This window comes from Haliotis asinina, chromosome 6 (assembly GCF_037392515.1).
Source record: "Haliotis asinina isolate JCU_RB_2024 chromosome 6, JCU_Hal_asi_v2, whole genome shotgun sequence".
NCBI lineage: Eukaryota > Metazoa > Mollusca > Gastropoda > Lepetellida > Haliotidae > Haliotis > Haliotis asinina.
The window spans coordinates 16,261,663-16,282,601 of NC_090285.1; the positions used below are offsets into that span (position 1 = coordinate 16,261,663).

General features: G+C 42.2%; 1 protein-coding gene across 2 annotated transcripts in view; it reads left to right on the forward strand.

Moving 5' to 3' along the window:
• Positions 1-18,910, forward strand: part of LOC137286504 (palmitoleoyl-protein carboxylesterase notum1-like) — a 39,949-nt gene extending 21,039 nt beyond the window's left edge. The window contains exons 3-14 of one of the 2 annotated variants that reach the window (XM_067818417.1): positions 2,219-2,271; positions 4,703-4,798; positions 7,655-7,715; positions 8,137-8,195; positions 8,286-8,388; positions 9,725-9,913; positions 10,688-10,785; positions 11,673-11,829; positions 12,327-12,374; positions 13,183-13,296; positions 13,956-14,086; positions 14,885-18,910. In XM_067818417.1, coding sequence (XP_067674518.1) covers positions 2,219-2,271; positions 4,703-4,798; positions 7,655-7,715; positions 8,137-8,195; positions 8,286-8,388; positions 9,725-9,913; positions 10,688-10,785; positions 11,673-11,829; positions 12,327-12,374; positions 13,183-13,296; positions 13,956-14,086; positions 14,885-15,096 — 1,321 coding nt within the window. In that variant the 3' untranslated portion in view covers positions 15,097-18,910. The remainder of the gene's footprint in view (positions 1-2,218; positions 2,272-4,702; positions 4,799-7,654; positions 7,716-8,136; positions 8,196-8,285; positions 8,389-9,724; positions 9,914-10,687; positions 10,786-11,672; positions 11,830-12,326; positions 12,375-13,182; positions 13,297-13,955; positions 14,087-14,884) is intronic. The other variant, XM_067818418.1, reaches the window with a different exon arrangement.
• The last annotated feature ends 2,029 nt before the right edge of the window (positions 18,911-20,939 follow it).

A 20,939-nucleotide genomic window follows, 5' to 3' on the forward strand; every position in this document is an offset into this window, starting at 1 on the left:
CCTTCACAGCACGGGTGGACGTCAGTAAATGACCATCCACTCTCACTGGTCACCTTGACAATACTCGGCGCCCATCTGTGAACGTCCACTCTCACTGACAACATTGAAAGTCAGCCAGTGACTATCCGCGCTCACTGGTCCCCTTGACCACACTGGGCGTCAGTCAGTGACCGTACGTTCTCACTGGTCACCTTGACCACACTGGGCGTCAGTCAGTGACCGTACGTTCTCACTGGTCACCTTGACCACACTAGGCGTCAGTCAGTGACCATCCGCTCTCAGTGGTCACCTTAACAACAGTGGACGTTGGTCAGAGACTGCCCACTAATATTGGTCACCTTGACAGAACTAGACGTCCGTCAGTAACTTTCAACTCACAGGTCACCCAGAAAGCACAGACCGTCAATCAGACGCCGCCCAGCATCACAGGTCAGTTTCACAACTGTGGAGTCATACTGGTGGCCAGACACTCTCACCAGTCAGTTTGGCAACACTAGGCACCTATCAGTGACCTTCCTCTCTCACCAGTGACCTTCACAAAGCTAGACACCCAGCAATGACCAGAACCACTTACTACAGTTTAAATAACATTGAGGTTTCGGTTTCAAAAACATTGAACAAATGTGTGTCGAAAAATATGAGGTTGGGATTTGGTCCACGAAAACGGAGGTTAAAACTGAACATAGGTCCGATAACATTTGCTTTTGTTTGTTGTTTAACTTCACTCTCAGCAATGTTCCAGGTACATGACTGAAGTGTGTCAATAATCAAGTGTGGACCAGACAAAAGGGTGACTGAGACCATGAGCATCGATCACATGGGTCCACTTACATTGAAGTCACTTGAAGTATTTAAAAAATGAGGTCCCTTGGAGCATTACAACAATGAGGTCACTTGAAGTATTACAAAAATGAGGTCCTTTGGAGCATTACAACATTGAGGTCACTTCAAACATTGCAACATTGAAGTCATTTGAAGCATTGCAACATTGAGGTCACTTTGAGCATTACAACATTAAGGTCACTTGAAACATTGCAACATTGAAGTCATTTGAAGCATTGCAACATTGAGGTCTCTTGAAGCATTACTACATTGAGGTCACTTGAAGCATTACAACATTGTGGTCACTGGAAGCATTACAACATTGCGGTCACTTGGAACATTACTGAGGTCATTTGTAGCATTACAACACTGAGGTCATTTGAAGCTTTACAACATTAACTAGCTACTCTATGACTAGCCATGAATCAACAGCTAACACAGTATCTATCGAAAATCGGCCCAACAGAGACTCTTAGCTTAGTCTCACAAGATCCTGTATTTCTGTCTATTCCACAACAGATAAAATAAATCATCGTCTTAGTCATGATACAAAAAAACAATTTTGTCTGGATATTTTTTGGCAAACTGTAACCGTCATGTTACACCTTGAAATTATTTTCCAACCTGAACCCTACACTTGGCTTGGTACGGCACCGTGGACGACGAGATCAAAGGAAACGCGCTGCCTCCGTCTATCCGAAGACAGAGGGGGAACGAAGTGGCTGATAAAAAGAAGGAACTTTGATGTCGAACACAGCACTTAATGTCGATTGTCTTCGGGCATGCTATATCGTTCTCTGTCAGGTGGCTTCGTAATTAAACTGTTTACAATGAGAATTTTCTGTTAGAGTGGCGGTCGTCATATTGAAGAAACGTGGTAACTCGAAGGCTGTTTAATTTTGATTTCTTGGTGGAAACAGTGAGCTTATGTGGAGGCTGGATGGACCATCTTCAAAGCGATGCCAAAGGCATACATCCTCGCTTGTCAAAACACCGCTCCCATTAACATAAACTACACACGCCAAATAATAACTTAAAAGACCTCTGGTGCACCGGCGTTTTGAAGCAACAGGCGGGTTCACGATGTGTGTATTTACCGTTATTTGATTTGTTTACTTCCATTGAACTTCTTGGTAAAAAGAAACTGAAAAAATAACTCCAGACATATGAGGCGAAGAATGTGAGTTTTGCTGGAAACCTTTGAAGCGCCCCTGGCGGTGAACCAACGACCAACAGGTGTCGCTGCTCTTTGACTCTCAGCACCACCTGGCGGGTCTCAACGTATGCTTATAGCCATTAGAACCTGGTTTGAGATTACACAATCATGCCATATAAACTGGATAATAAATGGGTTTATAATCATCACATTAATAACAAGTGGTGTTCTCTCTTCCAGATACTACATCCGGAAGTCACACGGGAGCTCTAAGTGGATTGTATTTTTAGAAGGTGAGTTGTTTGCGACCGAGATAAATTAAGACAGCGCACTTTTTAGATGTTATTTTGGACTAAATAACCTTGTTTGATACACATATATATAGTGCATGTTTATATAGAAAAAAGTGAAGTAACTTTGATGTTAAAAATATTTTGATATGGGCATCTAAATGTGTCTGAAATCAAAACAACATTTTATGTTTTTTTATTTTTTATTTTATTTTTTTCTCTCTCTTTTTTTCTCTCCTACTTACTACGTGCGGACCATGCAAGCATTTATGGACACATTGCTATTTGCAGACTATTGATGTACGAGATTGGGTGACCAGGCGTGCTGACTTGGTTGATACACGTCATCTTGTCCAAATTGTGCAGATTGGTGCTCATTCTGTTGATCACTGAAATTTCTGGGGTTTTTTGGACCAGATTATTTAAAGACCGCCACCATATAGCTGGAATATTGCTGAGTGCGGCGCTAAACAACAAAGCAGCCAAGAACTATCCCCAATCCTGTATCCCGTCCAATGATTTAGAGGGGACATATACACGTTTTGCTTGTTTGATCCAGTTAACCGAAAGTCTCGATATCAGGACGATTTTCGAGTGAAACCAAAACGTCCGGATAAACGGGGTTCGACTGCACACGCACACACAAAGTATATATATACTCCTTTCTCGGCCAATATTGGTCCTGTACCAGATGGGGAAAACTTATCACAACATGTCTGCCATGCTCCGAATTGACCGGAGATTTAGTTCACAGACAACGAAACAACTTCAGGTTGTCCATGTTGTAAAATTTAAAGTACAAGATCCCTATTTAAGTGTATCTGAATAATATTTCATAAAGAGAGCCTTTGTTGTGTTCTGCCATGGATGCATTCAAATGTATATTTTAGTGTGCTCGCGCTTGTGAGCGTTTGCGGCCGCACCCGCTAGTGTGCTTTGGCGAGTGCATTTGTGTAGTGTGTGTGTACTGCAGTACTGAGATCCCTTCTTATACATTTGGGGACGGTTTAGTTGTTTTCTCGTCACGCCGAAGACCCGGATTCGATCTTACCCCACTTTTGGAATATTGCAAAAAGTAGTGTAAAAAAAGTAGATTCACTCACTCACTCACGCACAGAGAGAGTCCCTAATCGTTAGTTAACGTTCTGAGCAACTAAATCTTTTACGTTCAAGCACAGGCAAACTGTAGCACAAATGGGCTGCGCATCATAGAGAAAATGAACAGTCTTCTTTACATACGAGCGCTTCGCTCGCATATAAGAAGACTTGTCATATTCTTTATACTGCGCAACCCCGTTTGCGCTACAGTTTGCCTGTGGTTCAAGTGAGTGGTTATTGGTTTTACGCTGCTTTTAACAGTATGTGAGTTATATAACGGTGTGCCAGTGTGATGTGGGAGGGAAGCTTGAGTGAGCGAGTGAGTATGATTTTGCGCCGCTTGTAGCAATAATCCAGCAGCTGGGGACACCAGAATCGGGCTCCACACAGTGTACCCATGTGAGGAATCAAACCCGGGTTCTCAGCGTGACGGTTAGAGTGGTGAAGACAACGAGGGTGCATGGTGCTTATTCACATAGAAACATGAGCAGACCGCCTGGTTCCCTGAGTCTGTTGCGCCTGCGCTAACGTTCCGACCGTCAGTGCCGGATTCGAGTTTCAAATATCAGTTACATATACAGTAAATAGGACGCCATTTGACTGCAAAGAGAACTACGGTTATCACGAACTAAAATTAATGGCCCCTTTGAATTCGTTAAAATTGTGGTTTTCTGTATGCAGAACAAAAACAGATGGCTTAATTTTTAATAATTTTGTATTTGTATGAATTTGTTCGATCGCCAGTACGAAAACTTATCTCCACAAATTTTCCATGGTCCGTAACTTACTTCGTACAGTATAGAACATGTTTATGGTAGTAGGGTGGCTCTGAAACATCAGCCTATGAACTGAGGTGATCTCATAAATAAACATACATGCACTTCTTAAATATTCATATATACAGTGCATTGTTATGCAGCTAGGTGTTGTAGGCGGTCTCAGTCGACAAGACTGACTAGTCGTATTTACAACAGTCCTGCATACTGTATTTTGTCGCTATTTGAGGCGAAAAAAAAGATCTAAGGCAAAGTGAGATCTTCTTATTAACTTAGTGTAGGAGCAGCGACTTATCCAGCTCATGATACTTCCTTTGATGTCCGTGGTCTCTACAAAGGAGCACCCACTATCAATTAGCCAAGATTAGTGGATTAATAAACAGCTTTTGTAACACGAAGGCAACTTTGAAGCTATCACGAATATTGAATTTGACAGTCACTTCTCCGAGCAACATGAGTAGCGCCCGACAGCTCCCGAGTCGGCGCCTTTTGATGTGGATTATCCTGAACGGCCTTCTACTGGAAACGAGAATGTTCAAAGAATGTCTTTATTTCGCCAGGTGGATGGTTCTGCCTTGACAGGACGAGCTGTGCCGAGAGATACACAGTCATGCGAGACTTCATGAGCTCCAGAAATTGGCCTCGACATCGGAAAGGTTAGTTGACGTTGACATTGTAGGTCATATTCAAAGACCGTCAGTCTCCGGCGGCTCGTGTTCGTCAGTCTCCGGCGGCTCGTGTTCAAGGTCGTCAGTCTCCGGCAGCTTGTTGTCATGATCGTCCACCTCCCGCAGATCGTTTTTAATATTTTCAATTTTCGTAGTTTTACATATGACGTTGGGTTCATTCGGAACGTCATTCCAAGACAAATCTAAAGCTTCAAATGCAGGTCACGATAAAAACGAATGTGTTTTGTAACGGATATAACGTTCCCGTTCTAGTCCATTAATATTCTACACAACCCCAAAACTATGAAGGAATATGCAGGAATCAACATGTTTTTAGTGACATTAATTGACGTTGAGTTCAGAAATCCACGTAAGAACTTTCATAAGAGGCGACTAATGGGATCGGTGGTCAGGCTTGCTTACTTGTTTGACACGTCATGGCATCTCAGTTGCATAGATCGATGACTATGCTGTTGGTCACTTGATTGTCTGGTCCAGACTCGATATTTATAGAAAAATCAGTATAGCTGAAATATTGCTGAGTGCGGTGTTAAACAACCGCAGCAGCCACAGTTCTGGACTGATCCCATTGCGGGTTGGACAGTATATAATGACAGTATATAACCGGGTTGTCAGACCGACAAACTGTCTGCGTTCCCAGAAAGCGAAGATAGTTGCTCAAATGGAAGGTCTGGTCCATACTCGTAAATACTCAAGCCTCCATCTCAGAGCTCAAATATTGCTGACCAGTGGCTTTTAACAACGAACGTGCATCTATAGTAGCTACCTTACGCCACCCGGTCCTCTTACTCAACCCGGCCACCCGGCCACCTCATTCAACCTTAGTCCATCAGCCAGCCTAGCTTTCACTACCCAGCAACCTTACCCACCCGTTTCGAAAATCCTGCTACGGAGATTGTCGGATCTTGTTGCTACAATGTTCCATGTGGCCGCTTGTGTGACATCTGACCCGGACTGGGGGTGGCATGGCTCAGTCGGTGTACAAGTTTATTCACTCTTACCTTGACGCCGTGATAGTGAGCCGTAGCTGTCAGTTTGGCTGTCCTGACTGGGGCCCGGAGGTAGTCTAGTGGTAAAGTGTTCACTCTTCACTCCGAGGACGCAGGTTCGATTCCCAGTATGGGCACAATGTGTGAAGTCCATTTATGTTGTCCCGTGATTTTGCTTCAATATTGCTAAAACATCGTACAGCTATATTCACCCACTCGCTTATTTAATGTGTAACATGGACAATGAACACGGGTCACCATTCTACAGCTGTAATTGTTTACGTGTGGCGTTTAACAATATTCACACTGGTGAATGGTCACGGTGAATGGTGGACTTCGAACAACGTTCGGTGAATTCCGTCAAAGGTTACCATGTGATTATTAAACACAAGATGACCCCCAACCCCGCCTCTCTTTTAAATTTAAACTTACTCAACCCATATTTTTAAATCAGATCTCGAAAAAATATTCATTAATACTTCAAACGAGTATTCATGTTTTAAGCGAAAGTCGGTAAAGAAGTTTCAGATTGCTACCAGAGGACTAGAGCTCATACCGTCACTGAAGTTTTCGCTTTGATGATCTAGGCTGTTTACTTCATACTCCCGACTGTTATGACAGACCCGACCGTAACTCTTTTCTTTCCCCAAATAAGAGAGGTCAAGTTGTACACGGCAAGCTTCTTCTCATCATATCAGACGTATATCAGCCGACACTTTATGAATTCAAAGCCCATGGAACATGTTTGTGACATCCCCACCGACTTTTATCTCGATATCTTCCGCCACATGGGCCGAATTTCAGAGGTCAGTTTGGGTAGTTCTGATGTGCTGTGCGGAGTGTGTAAGACCCGTCGATACGGCCAGACGTTGTTATGCTGTCAGCAGACGACTCCGGTTTAAAGGAAGTGTCGGCAGTAAATATAGGGTCGTATTTATTGACAGGGGAGTCTTGTTTACAAACAGGCACGTTGCTGGCACGTAATGAGCTTCTTCAAATCCAATTAACACTATATACTGTTATCTGAGAGTCACCTGCCCTTTCGAAACATTTGAAATTGAGTGTTGAAATAAGCCTGTCATTTAGTTAGTAGTGGGTGAGTCAGTTGGATTTTACGCCGCTTTTAGCTATATGCCAGCAATATTACGTAGGGTTTTTCACACGGCTCGACGAGCGAACACTTCAACCACTAGGCCTTTTCACAGCTCCCAATGTGTCAATAAGTTAATAATCTTGTTGCAATAGAAAATAATTAATAATTTATTCAACTTCACTTTGAAACTCACTTCGTATTTTGGCATTGTATTATGCGATGTATCACAAGAGACAAACGAGAATAGGAACTGAGGATAGTCTTATTCTGATCACTGCCATTGCATGTTATGCTCATACTATCAACCATGCACTGGTTTCAGCGTTCCAAACACCTGCTTGCCCGACCGCCCGGGACGGGTTGTTTTCAACACGGACTGCCAGATTCTCAAATTCACCTGCCCGACGGTCTTATTAAAATTTAGACATGGATATGAAGATTTTCGTTATATTTCGAGATGACAAATCATTCGTAATCCACTCGTAAAGATAAAGGATGAATTCTAATTGGACGATAAATGACGTCGCTTGTCTAACCTAAACTTTTTGAGGGCAGGTAAGGTTTGGTCAGGGCTGGCAAGTTTTATATCTAACAAGCCCTGTGGTCTGGCTGAAGTTTCAGACCCCGATGGTTGTGTACTTCATGAAACTGTAGTCAGGCTGAATGCAGTGTATCACTCATTCACTTGTTCTTAAAACAATGTTATGCTGTTGTTTCTTGCAATATTTCTTGCTGTTTCAGCGTCGGGAATCTTGTCATGGGACCCGGAAGAAAATCCATTTTACTTTCACGCAAACATGGTGTAAGTATTAATAAAATGGATTCGACTTTATGATCACAGAAATATAGGTATCACAGATGCATCTGGTACAACAACCCAGCAATAAAAACTCTTCAAACCGTCTGCCACAAACATATATGGTTATTCAAAATTTTACGGCTCGCAGTTATATAGGAAAATGGGTTTTGCAGCTCTGAAAAGTGCGATGACAGTAAATATATACCAGAGAACGCGGTGCCGAACTCTTCTCATGCTTTCACTGCAATCGGGGTGGAGGGGATACCCTAAAGCGTTTGCTTGTCACACTGAAGACCCGGGTTCAATTCCCGACAAGAGTACAATGTATAAAACCCATTTATGGCGTCCGTTTTATTACTGGATTATAGGTGAAAGCAGCCACAACGTATACTCACTCACTGCAACTGAGTATGTTCTGTTCCAGGATTGTGCCATATTGTTCCAGTGACTCCTGGAGCGGAGCCAGAAATGCGTCGTCAAGAGGTATTTATATGCGTCTATTTATCCCCAGATACTGTTAAATCGCGAGGCTGGATTCATGCAGTTATTATAGCATGGCATTTGTTTCCAAAGGTGACTTTGCCTTCATGGGTTCACTGATCCTGGAGGAGGTGGTGAAGGAGCTGCTCAAGAAGGGGCTGAGGAACGCCAAGAAGATGCTGGTGATGGGGAGCAGGTCAGTACAATGCCTGGACGTCAGTGCAGTACTAGGGTGAGGTCAGCACAATACTTGGTAGTCAGTGCAGTACTAGAGAAAGGTCAGTTTAATACTGGGTTGAGGTCAATACAGTACTTGAAGGTCATTGCAGTACTGGGGTGAGGTCAGTACAATACAGACAGTACAGTACTAAGGACAGGTCATTTTAATATGGGGAGAGCTCCATGTAACTCTTGGTCAGTGCAATACTAATATGAGGTCAGTACAATACTTGGAGGCCAGTACAGTACTAAGGACAGGCCAGTTTAATATGGGGAGAGGTCAGTGCAATACTTGGAGGTCAGTGCAGTACCAGGGTGAGGTCAGTACAATACTAAGAGGTCAGTGCAATACTTGGCGGTCTGTGCAGTACTAGAGTGAGGTCAGTACAATACTAGGAGGTCAGTGCAGTACTAGAGTGAGGTCAGTACAACACTAGGAGGACAGTGCAGTACTGGGGTGGGGTCAATACAATACGTGAATGTCAGTGCAGAACTAGGATGAGATCATTTAATATTGGAAAGAGGTCATTACAACGCCTGGGACAGGTCAGAGCAATTCTGGATCGGTAGAATACTTGGGACAGACCAGTCACTGAAACTTCTAAGGACACATTTGTACAGTATTGGGATTTGGGACCCATTTCACAAAGTTCTTAAGCCTAGGATCTCATAGTATTCGTACCTACTATACTGTAACACAGGAAGCACGGATGCTACGGGAAAATTACGAGATCTTAGACTTACGAGATCGTTGTGAAACGGGACCCAGGTCAATGTGATACTTATGATACTTGGGACAGGTCAGTGCAATACTGGGGGATGGGGGTATTGGTAGACACAATTATTCAGGAAAGGGTCAACACAAGGCAAGGAGAGGTTAGTACAAAAATGAGCAGGTAGGTAATAGTCCTCCTTTGACAAATCACTAAGGTGATCGTAAGTCACTAAGGTAACCATAGTGCAAAGTTACAGAATGGGGGTTAAGGTTAAGCTTAGTAAAGGTTGCTTCGTCAAAGGAGTCCCTGTACAATGCATCTGAGGCGATGAAAGGTTAGTACAACGGAAGGTCATGGAGGCCGAGAGGGGGAGGGGGGATGTGAGTATATAGGCCACAGATCTGAAATATCAACGCAAGTGACAAAATTTAACCATGATTGTTGTGTCTCATGTGAACAGTCGACTTGGTGTTCATGCTCTCGCCCATTAATTTGCATGGTCATTTATACAGGCCAAGGTAAAATAGCTATAGCACTGTTGTCATTATCGCAAAACAACATTCCGTAACAAATTGATACACCTGGATCTTCCGACAGTGCTGGTGGAACGGGAGTCCTGATTAATCTGGATCGAATGGCGAAGGTGGTGAAGGACCGCGCCCCAGGGGTGGAGGTGAGGGGTGTTGTGGACGCAGGGTGGTTTCTGGACAACGAACCCTACAAGGAGAGGCATTGTCGGGACGCTTACACCTGCTCCCCAACAGACGGCATCAAGAAAGGAATCGAGTGAGTCCGGCAGAAAGCTTCCGGAAAGAGACAAAGGGAGATAACTCTTAGTTAAACACCTCTAATATGTTGGCTAAAATATTTCAGTATATTATCTTGTCAAATTAACATCACAACAGTTAGGTCATCCACAGGCAAACTGTAGCGCAAATGGGCTGCGCATCATAGAGAAAATGACTAGTCTTCTTTGCTCGCCTCGCTCACATATAAGAAGACTTGTCATATTCTTTATACTGCGCAACCCCATTTGCGCTACAGTTTGCCTGTGGGTCATCATATGTGTTCAAAATGATTTCTATCACACACTTTAAATCTCCTTGGCAACCTCATTTGGGAACGGTCACAACTGTAGGTTTGCGTTACTGTACTCATTAGTTGTCTCCCTTGTATCATCCAATTCTCAAACCGGCACTTAGGCTTAATTTAGGCCAGCTAGTATACCCTAAAATAAATTAAGTTAAATCAGTTAAATGCTTTATTATGATTTATCCCGAATTATGTGTTTAAAGCTCGATGTGCAACACCTTCTTCAAAGGTGTCGCCAGTGAAAAGAAATTGATTGGAACGACACAATAACATATTTTGCTTCCGTTTCTGTATTACATATCAATTATCGACCTTTAAAAATAATTATTTCAGTATAATATCATTTTTAAATATGACTGATCCTGATGTAAATATGTTCGAAGCAACGTTTAACATTTTCAAGGTATTCACAACGTATAAAACTAACATGTTTATGCATAACATGTAGGAGTCGCTATCACATTGCAGGTACTGGCATCCCCGTCTACCCGAGGACTGCATAGCTAGACACCCTTCTGAGGTATGGCGGTGCTACTTCGGCCATAGGATATACCCGTCATTGAAAAGTAAGCCTGTCCCCTGACGTAGATTAACCCACCCCACATGGTTTGTATTACCAGTGCTTGTCACTTTTAATTTGGAGCTGTGGGGTCAATGGTTAAAGCATCCATTCGTTCTGCTGAAGACTCGGGTTCGATTCTCCACTTGGGTACAATGTGTTAAGTCCATTTCTGATGCCATCTGCCGTGATATTGCTGAAATACTGATAAACTCATACATATTGTGTACTCATTTCATTAGCAACTGCAGACAATTCCCTATGGTTTTCAGAATTGTATTGAAACCTATAGTTTAAATGGGCACGAGGGTGCTTCAGTTTTGTCAGGCGACTCGCTGTGCAGAGTTCTGTGCCTTAGGTGTACCAGGATCCAGTGATATTGGACTTGAATCCTAATTGCTAGGTTTCGTGGCTCTGTAACAGTCCATTTGGCACACAAACTGATCCTGTTTCAAGTCCACTCTCGTGTTAACAAATTCCAAGCAGCGTAGACAACTCACTAACTGTACGGTTCACCTATGTTACAGAATAGGAGATACGAATGCTACGAGAAAAGTTGCGAGACCTTAGGCTTACGAGAGTTTTGTGAAAGGGGCCCCAGGGTATATTGTACTGGTGCTTCAATGATTCTTTTGATGAGGTGCGTCTGGGCCAATTGTGTTTGTTGTTTAGCGCACTCAGTAATATCCCAGGTATGGCTACGGTCTGAGGCTGGACCAACCAAGCCAGTGATCAACATCATGAGCATCGATCAAAGCAAATGAGATACGATGACATGCATCATCCAAGTCAGCGAGTGTGACCCACCAATCCCGATAGTCGCACAGAATGTTACATGTTTCTATATTTTTAACCTGTATATATTGTTATCTTCGTTCCGCATCTCTCCAACAGCTCCAGTTTTCATCATCCAGAACCTGTATGACGCGGCCCAAATCAAGGTGGATAATGTGTTCGAGGACAAAGGTCGAGGGTCAGATCTGTCAAATGACCAATGGATGTATCTGTTACAACTGGGCGAGGAAATGAAGGAAACACTCATGAATGCATCGTACGTATACTGAATAAATAGGCAGTGTAACTAGTCTTTAAAGAGGCTATTTTTGAAAGAACGAAGTGTCACGTGGCACTAGGAAAATGGAGGAATAACAGAGGCATGGCAGGTGAACTGTTTTTGTTGGTTTTTTTGTTTGGTTTTTTTTTTTGTTTTGCTGTTGTTGTTGTCTCTTTGTTCATACCCTACGCCCAGATTGTAACCACGTGATCGCTAGCACAATGGATGTTCTTGAAACGGTTCATCCATATTACAGTCAGTGCCCCTACTGTGAGCGTTACCAGTTCTGGTGTCCCCCGCCGTAATATTGTTGGAATATTGCTAAAGAGCGACGTGAGACCTTAACTCACTCATTCACTGGTCCAAGTACGCACTGTTTATGATTAGGAAACACAGCAATCACGCAAGCAAGACTTATATTTCTTCCAGTTTCGTGAAACAAATCTCCATATCAGGAAGTACTGTTAACGCTGCCCCACTCACCATTGTTTCAGTGCCGTCTTTGCTCCAGCGTGTGTGTCGCATGATGTGCTCACGAAGAGGTAGGTAAAACCATTAGGCACCAGTCACCCCTTTCCGTAACCCCCAAAAGTCCCTGTACTGCTTGTCCCTGAAGAACATGAGTTGGTCATGAATGGGTAAAAGTGTGCCCCTTAAGAATAACACGCACACACATTCTTTCACTCACATGCACTTACTTACATGCGCACACATTCACGCACGCACAGAGAGAGTACCCCTTTTAATCATTCTTTCCGGGTAGACACACCCCATATACCCCAACGCCCCCTTTGCTTAAGTAAATTACGGATCAGCAAGTGTCATCAGTAAAATATAAACAGGATCCACGGCAGTGATGGTTACCATGCAAAGGCATTGAGTATTGTTAATGTCTTGATCAAGGGACCTGTGAAGATCCTGGTTGAAATTGGTCAAACATGATTGTTATGAGAGACGACTAACGGGATCGGGTGGTCAGGCTCGCTGACATGGTGTACAAATGCCATTGTATCCCAGTTGCATAGATTGATGGTCATGCTGTTCATCACTGGAATGTCCGGTTCAGACCTGATTATCAACAGACCTCCGACACATAGCTACAATATTATTGATGAGTACAGTGTTAAACAACCCAACCAACTTGATCTGGGGCACAGAAATGGTGACGCTGTTGAGATATTTGTGTGAGAGATTACCATGTTAGGTAGCCTTGTGTGTATAGCATTCGCTTCTCACAAAAAGGACCCGGGTTCGATTCCCCACGTGGAGCCTATTTCTGGGGTCCCCCGCTGCGATATTGTTGGAATATTCGGTGTAGAACTAATACACACTCGCTCAATCTCTTGGCAGTGAGTGGCACACGACCAGCATAGCAGGGGTGACCTTGGCGCAGTCTATATTCTGCTGGGAGGAAAGCAACGCGGGCAAGCGACAGTGTGGAAAATCTACCTCAAATAAAAGAAAGTAAGTCCAGAATTTGAAATAAGGAAAAGCTATAAATTCGCGTTCATGTGACCACATTTATTAGTTTTCTTGTTTACAGTTCTACAGAAAAAGCATTTTTCTGTAATCCGTGCTTGCAAGTACAGGCCATAGGCGCTCGACACTAGTACATATTTGGAAGTATGACCTAAATATACTAGCGCCAATGGTACAAGCTCATGTCTTTAATCAGTGGGTTTTTTTTGATGAACTGGAAAGGTTTCCGCCATCGTGTTTGGAGATTGTAACCTTTTGAATAGAAAGATGTCGACAGTCTCACATTGCACCAGGAATACCGTGTTGGAAAAAATCCATTTTAATGGAGAAATTTCAGTTGTATTACATATCTCTGTGAATGATTTAGCAGGGTCATGGGTGTCTCTGGGTGACTGGGTTGCAGCTGAAACATTATCGCATGGGCCTTCACTAAGAAGCCGCGTGGCAAATTTCGTCAACCGAATGCATCGCATATAACAGTAAATATAGTACTTCAACGAATGTTTTTTTCCATCGTCCCAAGCAGATAAAGAGGAGCAATACAGCGGTGAAAATGTCTCATCATTTACATTTATTTAACACAATAGGGTTCGTTTGTTGTCCACTGGAATTCATTATAAATATATTTACAATGTTTTTGTCAGAATCAGCCTGTTAGGTGTCAATGAAACTCCTCTGGCTGACGAGCCTCCATCCGGATCAGCCTATCAAAGACGTCGACAGAAGAACCGGAAGAAGAGGAGGCGAAACAAGAGGAAGAGGAGGAAGAATAGGGGTATGGAGGTCATCTGTCTTTGCGTAGTGTGATGAAGACGTATTAATGAATTTAGATCTGCTTGAAACGTGTCCACTTGCACAAAAGCAGTCTTGGCGCTATGACTATCTAAAGTCTATCTTGAGTAAGTGAGTGAGTAAGTTTAGTTTTACCCTGCACTCAGCAAAGTTCCTGCTGTATGCCGGCGTACTGTAAATAATCGAGTCTGGACCAGACAATCCAGTCATCAACAGCACTGATCTACTTAATTCGGGCACGAGCCACCCGATGATCTCTCACCTGTTATGGCAAGCATGGATTACTTACGATCAAGTCTAACCCAGATCTTCATGGGTATAAGTTAGAATATGGGCGTTACGATCATCCTCCCGCAGAGATCGTTTCTTTCCAGTTGGACAAGAGTTGTTTTTTTTTTGTGTGGAAACCAAGACAGTGACTTAGTGGTGAGACTGTAGACAAGGGTCTATTCAGAGTGAAACTGAGGTTCGAACTCATTGGTTTCAGTACTCCTATGTGATGCAACTTTGCAGCTTTTCGTCCAGACAGAGGAATGTTCCATCTGTTCATGAAAATCAGTGTTAAATCCCAACCAGTGTTTGTCTTAAGATGCGGCAAGAGGATCGGCTGGTCTACTCACGGACTTGGTGAGACAGTCATGTTATAGTGTCCCAAATGTGCATCCATCAGTGCTGATGATGTTGATCACTGGATTATCTGGTCCAAACTCGATAACGATTATTTACCGAACGACGTCTTGAAATGCCAATAACGTACATTTATTTGTATTATTGCAACCAGGTCGCAGTAGAAACAGAGACAAGAGAGCGGCCAAGAGTAACTGCAAGTCTCATCTGATTGATACCTGTCCATGGCCCCATTGTAACTGTTCATGTCCCAAGTGCCCGTGGGCCACGATGGCTGAAGTGAGCCAGTACTTCATGAAGTCTCTGGCTGGTGTCATGGGGATTGACCCCAAGAAGATGCAGAACGTCAACTTGTGCGGATACTGAACCCTTCATCTGAGGTTCTAAACTCAGGCTTCTTGCTTTGACAATATGTCGTGCGGAAAGTAGCACACCACATATACCTCCATATCTCGCGAACTTTAGCGAGACCCAGACCGGTCCAAGAGACTCGCTTTGGAGCCCGACTCCATCAAGGCGATAGTTTTGGAAATGAAAGACTCCTTTAGCCCTACATGTTGGCACGGACTACGATGTTTCGAATGTGTCGTGAATGGTTAATATCAGGAAATGTGGCACTGTGAAAAATAGTTGCAATAATCTGAGGGCAGCTTTGAAGGTGGAGCTAAGGGTTTCGAGATCGATATATTGCTATGTTGATGATGAGTTGCAATGCAATCACAATCTTTTTAAAATCAAATCTATTATTCTGAAACCACACCGCTCTCTGTAACGATATTTTAGCAAAACCAGTACACATATATATCACACACAGTATCCGCCCAGTGCTATTTGCACACAGTTTCATTTGTTTGCAGTCGGGTTCCCTCGACTAGATTTGTATTGGCATTCGGATTTCCCCGGCAAGACTGGTATTGGAGATACGATAACTTTTAATAAACGTTTTTGATAAATCAGATAACTTTTACTGAACGCATCGATCGTGTTCATATGTCTCTCAATCATGCTGAAAATTAATAATGGTCGCAAAAAATACTGATCAGGCAAGACTTCAATGAGATCTTTATGTTGAGTTATACCGCATCAGACTAATAGATCTTGATTTTAATGAGATTGAATGAAACCTGTAATTCTCTTTGTATATAATGTCACGTGACATGGCATTCTTGTTGATTGGATATTGTGGTATCGTGACGTCACTCCGACTTTGAGTGTTGATTTGCTGGCTGCCGTGATGTCAAGTGTTGTGTTTTGTTGCTCATGCGCGTTCATTCACATATAACACACTCCGGTCTACCTCCTGGGTATGAGACTATTATTCACTTTAGACTTCAAATTCTGGTGTTGTTCGTTGTGCGGTGTATGTTTTGTGTGGTCTATTTTCAAAAAGCCACATTCGATACCTTATTCCGAGTGCGTTCAAATTAAAATTGGATTAGTCAAATAGTTTAAAAGTTTGACTTCAATGATTAGTCAGGATATTTGGCGTAATAAGCACAGGCTATAGCGTGTTATTTTCACTAAATGTGTTAATTCCTTTTAATAAAAATAAACTATAAAATCGAAAGGTCCTGAAACGGAGTAGACAGGCTTGCGAAATCACACCTTTTTACAAAGTACGTAATTTGAAGATTTTGCTTTTGACAGAAAGAATGAAAAAAAAGTCAAAATTACAGGTCAAATTATAATATCTTGTTTATTTTGTCGCTTTAAAATAGTCGAGAGGTTTGGACAAAAATTCTCAATACATTTTAAATATTAAATTACTATTTTGTCTATAATGACAAAGACTCTAAATGAGTTATGTTTTTTACGTGTTATTTATTTTTCGTTGACCGCATAGAAGGGTATACGTTTTTCTTCTTTTTTTCCATTTCATATTTTTGTGAGTCGACGTATTTGTAAACCAAGTCAAAGGTCAAATGGAACTACTTTTATATCCAGTCAGATGTATGAACATATTAAAGAAGGTATCAGTCCGAAGCCTCTACGGGAACCATACGTCAGTCATGAAAACGCGAGAACTGCAATCCTGTTCGATATTTTGTCTCTATATACTGATGGACACAAATAAGAGGACACCAACAAATGTAAGCATTTACTTACCATGTAATATATATGTAACCAAAAATCGACCAGATTATAACGATATAACAATCAAGTGCGACTATTGGTTCACTCTCATTCGTAACTACTCGTCTCTTTCCGTGACCTACAAGAAGAATCGTACCCCTCTCGTACGCCATTATTGCCAAGAATCTTGGCAAACCAATCAAATCGCGCGTAGTAAAACGCATTTCAAAACATGAAATTGGCGGAACCGTTGAGCTACACTATACAAAGCACAATTTAAACATAAACTTTGAGCTAAAAGATGAACAACTTTCAACGCTGAAACATATTTGCAAAGGGAATGACCGTATTGCCGGCTTGGCGGAATGACACGAGTAGTTACGAATGGGTTCACTCTGGGATTAGTTGTGACGTCATGCATGTCGTCATATCCTGTTTTTGACAATGCACTCATACCGTGGCGCATTTTTGCTTAAAGTGACCAATCACTTTTGAGAATGTGAAATACACGTGTTGCGTTAAAAGACAAATATTAAATATTATGTTAGTAAAAGTATATGGCCAGCAGTGGACATCTTAGTACTTAGTACTTTTAATTTTGCGTTTCCGCAATCGCCCCAAACCGATGACTAAATAATTGCACTATACGGTAGTAAGACAATCTGTATTTTTGAGTGTGTATCTCATATCCAAACGATCTTAAATTTATACCCTTTTGAAATTTATAATAAATGTCCAGTCTTAGATGTCCTGATATGACGGGGGAAAATATCGAAATTCCTGAATCAAAACAAACTGCACGGAAGGATATTCGAAAAAGGGAGGTAACTCTGACTTTTCTACTTCGTTCTATTTAACGGATTTTTCCCCAAGATTGTACACGGATCACACACATTTGATGTGCCCCGAGTAAAGCTCAAAAGCATTCTGGCTGGGCATTTTGCACTTTATCCATTAATAGTAGCCGAGTCATCTGTTACCTTCGCAACCAGTATGGGTGCTTGTTGCCAAGATTTCATATTCACATGCTCACACAAAAACTGACCTGGAGATGATGAAAACTGGGAATAAAACCAATTTAAGTATTGACACAAAGAATGGCTGTCTCGAATCTGATCTCGTGCGCTGTCATCTTGTACAGGAAATAGAAATAATTTCGGGATTTTAAATTGTAGTGCGGAAACAATGCCGATTTGTAAAAAGCGAAAACACAAACTGATCCATCTTTATATGCTTTTTAATCAAGGTATCGCCTTTTTAGCGACACGTCCGTTAGATATGCTGCTCAAAAGAAGTTGAGGAAACAGTAGCACCGGTCTGCCAGATAAGTGTAGAAACATGAAAGAATTGACAGGTTCTTAACTTCTTTTAAGTAGTGAAGTGTTCCGTCTGTTAAGGTAACGATACCCAGGTTGTGCTGTATAATGCCTATTGTCAAAGGTTAGTGGTAATCATGGCAACACGATGTCACGTGGGCAGGAGGCCCTTTATTTTTCACGTTACGGGTATCGAGATTTACCACGAGTTGTATTACATATTTGTTGAGATGTCAGTATTGGATTTGTAGCGCTTTTATGATTCTCTGCAGTTGAGCTCTGTTACCATGATGATCTTGACAATTGTGTTTGCATTATTTGGTACGTTGGTAAAAATTATGGAGACCTATTTGATATGACATCCTATCATTTAAAGAATGTTTAGACCGGTGATTCTTATGGAATCATTTGAAATAGTTCTCACATGGTCTGTAATCTTTCTTGCAGAGAATTGTAACGTAAATTAGTTTTTCATCCACGGGCGCTGCCGTGCATATTCAACACACTGCCTTTTGTTTGTCTTGTGATGCAGCGACTTCTCGGAGTGTGCGAGAAAGTGCGTGACTTGCCCCAATATTTGAGGGCCTGTTTTCTATTTTCGTGTTATGTGTTTCGAGTTTTGTGTACGTGCATATTACTGCATTTTATTTCAGTACAAAAAGTCTGAGCTGTGAATAGGTTTTTTTGTAAGCAAAGTGCTATTTTAATCAATTGACACTAACCATATGTAAGGTTATTGATAACACAGACATGTTGATACAGTACCAAAGACGTATAAAATTGTGCGAGAATGTTTGCTTTGTTTTTAATGAATGATCCACTTTGGTTGAGAGTCCTAATTTGCGAATACTCCAGCCATATATTGTTGGAAGCTACGAAACTGGATCAACAAATTCGGAGGATAGAGGGTAAGATTCTTTATGGATAACGACTTCTTTATTACATATGATGCGACGTTTCGGAATAGATCCTTATACCGTTGTCAAGCAAGAGTGCTTACCCTCTATTACTCTCCAGCCAATCAAACAAAGAAATTCGGAGGAATCAAGCCTTTTTCTTGAACGTGGCCAGCTATTAACGACTACGCTACGTCATCTTCACTTCATAACTGTGGGTGTAGAATCGAACATTGCATGGGACGGCGACACGTTGCCATTTGAGCTAATGTACCGGACACTCCGGTACAGAACTGGACCCGTGTTGATCCGGGTTAGATCTGATTTTCAGCAAACCATGCTTGTCTTGAGAGGCGACTAACGAGATCAGGTGGTTAGATACGCTGACTTGGTTGACACGTCATCGTGTCGCCATTGCATAGGTCGATGCTCATGTTGATCACTAAATTATCTGGTCCCGGCTAGATTATTTACAGACGACCACCATCTAGATGGAATATTGTACGGCGCTTAACAACGAACGTATCAACCAGTTAACCAGCGCAGAGCTTGCTACAGCAGTTAACTGTCACCTGTCGAACGATGGTCAAGTGGGTAGGGTTTCTGCCCGGGAGATGAAAGTTCAGATGTTCGATCCTCGACCGCGTCGAGGACGTCAAAGGATGGTATTTGTTACCGTGATTGGCGCTGGTCACAAATGTGACAAATATGTCTTTTGATGGGCATTTCAGAAGTGAGCTGATGAAGAATGATGACAATTTATTATGGATATACTGCTTCTTTTATTCTTTGGAAGGCGACATTTCGACATCCTTTATCATTAGAATATATGTCGAAACGTCTCACTCCACAGAATAAAGCAGTTGTGTATCCATAATAACTGGCATCATTCTTCAGAGAGTGAGGGAGGGAGGGAGTTCCGTTTCACGCCGGTTTTAGCAATGTTCCAGCAATATCACGGCAGGGGACAACAGAGATGGGCTTCGAACCCAGGTCTTCGACGTGACAATCGAAAGGTTTAACCACTAGGTTACCCCACCGCCCGGCCCGCTTTGAGTCTGTGGGACATTTATATTAAAACTGCACCTGATATCTCTGTCAAATTTCCCTATAAAAACGTAACATATGCAGACTCGCACCATCAAACCGCAAACACGCAGTTTGTTTATGTATGGGCATCGCTGTTTGACGGCAATAATCATGGACTCGTGTTCGTCTCACCTCAGGGGCGGTTTAGTAGCCTAGTGATTAAAGCGTCCGCTCGTCACGCCGAAGACCTGCGTTCTTTTCCACACATAGTTACAGTGTGTTGTTACGGTTAAAAATTGCCGTGACAAAAGGTGTAAGAAATACTTTCAGAATCTGAAATTTCCCCATCGCAGGTTTGGCGTCAGGTTTGTGATGTGAAGAAATTTGCAACAAATCTGATTTGCGGACTTGACTGTCTCAGGATCAGGGCATAATACAAACCTCTCAACTTCAAACACCATTTTGTTTGTTCCACAATTATCTTGTTGCAAAATTGCAAAAATTTGGAATAAATTTCACAAATGATGTCAAATGCCAAATGAATTCTATCGTGGACGAGCCCCCAGTTTTATTACTGCAAATTCTTCACGGTGTGAATACCTTGTCTGGATCAGACAATTCAGTGATCAACAGCACGAGCACTGATCTACCCAATTTTGAGGCGATGAATTGCATCATCCAAGTCAGTGAGCCTGAGCACCTGATTTTATGACTGCAAATTCTGTCCCCCTCCATGATACTGCCGGAATATTACTAAAAGCGGCGTAAAACCATAGCCATTCGCCTTACCTTAGCATTTAGTCACTGCACTCCACTGATTACTTTATTTTGTGTGTTGTTTAACGACGTACTCATTAGTTTTATAGATATATGTCAGCGGTTTGAAAATAATCAA